The sequence below is a fragment of the Corvus brachyrhynchos genome, unplaced genomic scaffold, assembly GCF_000691975.1.
Source record: "Corvus brachyrhynchos isolate BGI_N302 unplaced genomic scaffold, ASM69197v1 scaffold158, whole genome shotgun sequence".
NCBI classification, from domain to species: Eukaryota; Metazoa; Chordata; class Aves; order Passeriformes; family Corvidae; genus Corvus; species Corvus brachyrhynchos.
This window is the reverse complement of record NW_008239756.1, coordinates 571270-572462: the sequence shown is the minus strand read 5'-3', so window position 1 is coordinate 572462 and position 1193 is coordinate 571270. Positions and strand designations below refer to the sequence as shown.

The 1193-nt window shown below is 62.3% G+C and overlaps 1 protein-coding gene across 1 annotated transcript in view; it reads right to left on the bottom strand.

The window, feature by feature from the left end:
• Window positions 1–1193, bottom strand: part of CCDC94 (coiled-coil domain containing 94) — a 27882-nt gene that overhangs the window by 6756 nt on the left and 19933 nt on the right. Inside the window, exons 3-4 of the mRNA XM_008639976.2 lie at window positions 1173–1193; window positions 582–682 (exon numbers count right to left, since the gene is read on the bottom strand). Of these exons, the coding sequence (XP_008638198.2) occupies window positions 582–682; window positions 1173–1193 (122 nt within the window). The remainder of the gene's footprint in view (window positions 1–581; window positions 683–1172) is intronic.

The window sequence follows — 1193 nt, the reverse complement described above, 5'->3', positions numbered from 1 at the left end:
AAAGCTCATCCCATTCCACCCCTGCCATGGGCAGGGACACCTCCCACTGTGCCAGGCTGCTCCAAGCCCCAATGTCCAGCCTGGCCTTGGGCACTGCCAGGGATCCAGGGGCAGCCCCAGCTGCTCTGGGCACCCTGTGCCAGGGCCTGCCCACCCTCCCAGGGAACAATTCCTGCCCAATATCCCATCCAGCCCTGCCCTCTGGCACTGGGAAGCCATTCCCTGTGTCCTGTCCCTCCATCCCCTGTCACTGGTCCCTCTCCATCCTTCCTGTTGACTCCTTCAGGTCCTGGAAGGAAACCACCCCCAGCCCCAGCATCTCCTCCCTGTCCTGCACCCCTTCCCCTGCCCGTTGGCACCTGGAGCCACCAGTGGCAGCATCCAGAGCCCAGAACCATCCTAAGGGAACTCCTCCCTCCTCCAGCTGCCTCCAGGTGTTCCAGCCCACGCTGGACAGGGCTTGGAGCAGCCTGGGACAGTGGGAGGTGTCCCTGCCCACGGCACTGGATGGGCTTTAAGGCCCTTCCAGCCCAACCCATCCCATCCCATGAGCGATCCCGTGGTTCTACAGCCGCTCTCACCTCATGTTGAAGGGGGCCATGAGCCTCACCACGTACTGCCGGTCCTTTGGGAGCTTGAGCTTCGGGATCTTCGCCGGATCGAAGTCCGGGGGGTAATATTTCTATGGAGAGAGAGTGGATATGGGAATGCCGGAGCACCGGGAACCTTCTCCGTCCCCACAGCTCCCTGACAGGAGGCTGCAGCCGGGGGGGCTCGGGCTGTGCTCCCACGGAACAGTGACAGGATGAGAGGAAACGGCCTCAGGGGAGGTTTAAATTGGATAGTGGGAAAATTCCTTCATGGAAAGGGTTGTTAAACGCGGGAATGAGCTGCCCAGGGAGGTTTGGAGTGCCCATCCCCGGAGGTGTCCAAGGAAGGCCTGGAGCTGGCACTCAGTGCTCTGGGCTGGGGACAAGGTGGGGATCAGGCACAACTTGGACTCGATCTCGGAGGTCTTTTCCAACCTCAACGGCCCCGGGATTCTGAGTGACTCCCGAACCAACCGGGACCCCCTCCCAGCACCCTCGGGGCTCGGGGAACCCTCTCCTGGCCCAGCCCGGCTTGGGGAGCCCCGGCACGCTCCCCTTGGCGTAGATTCCCTCCTAACTCACGTTCAACACTTTTCGTTCCGA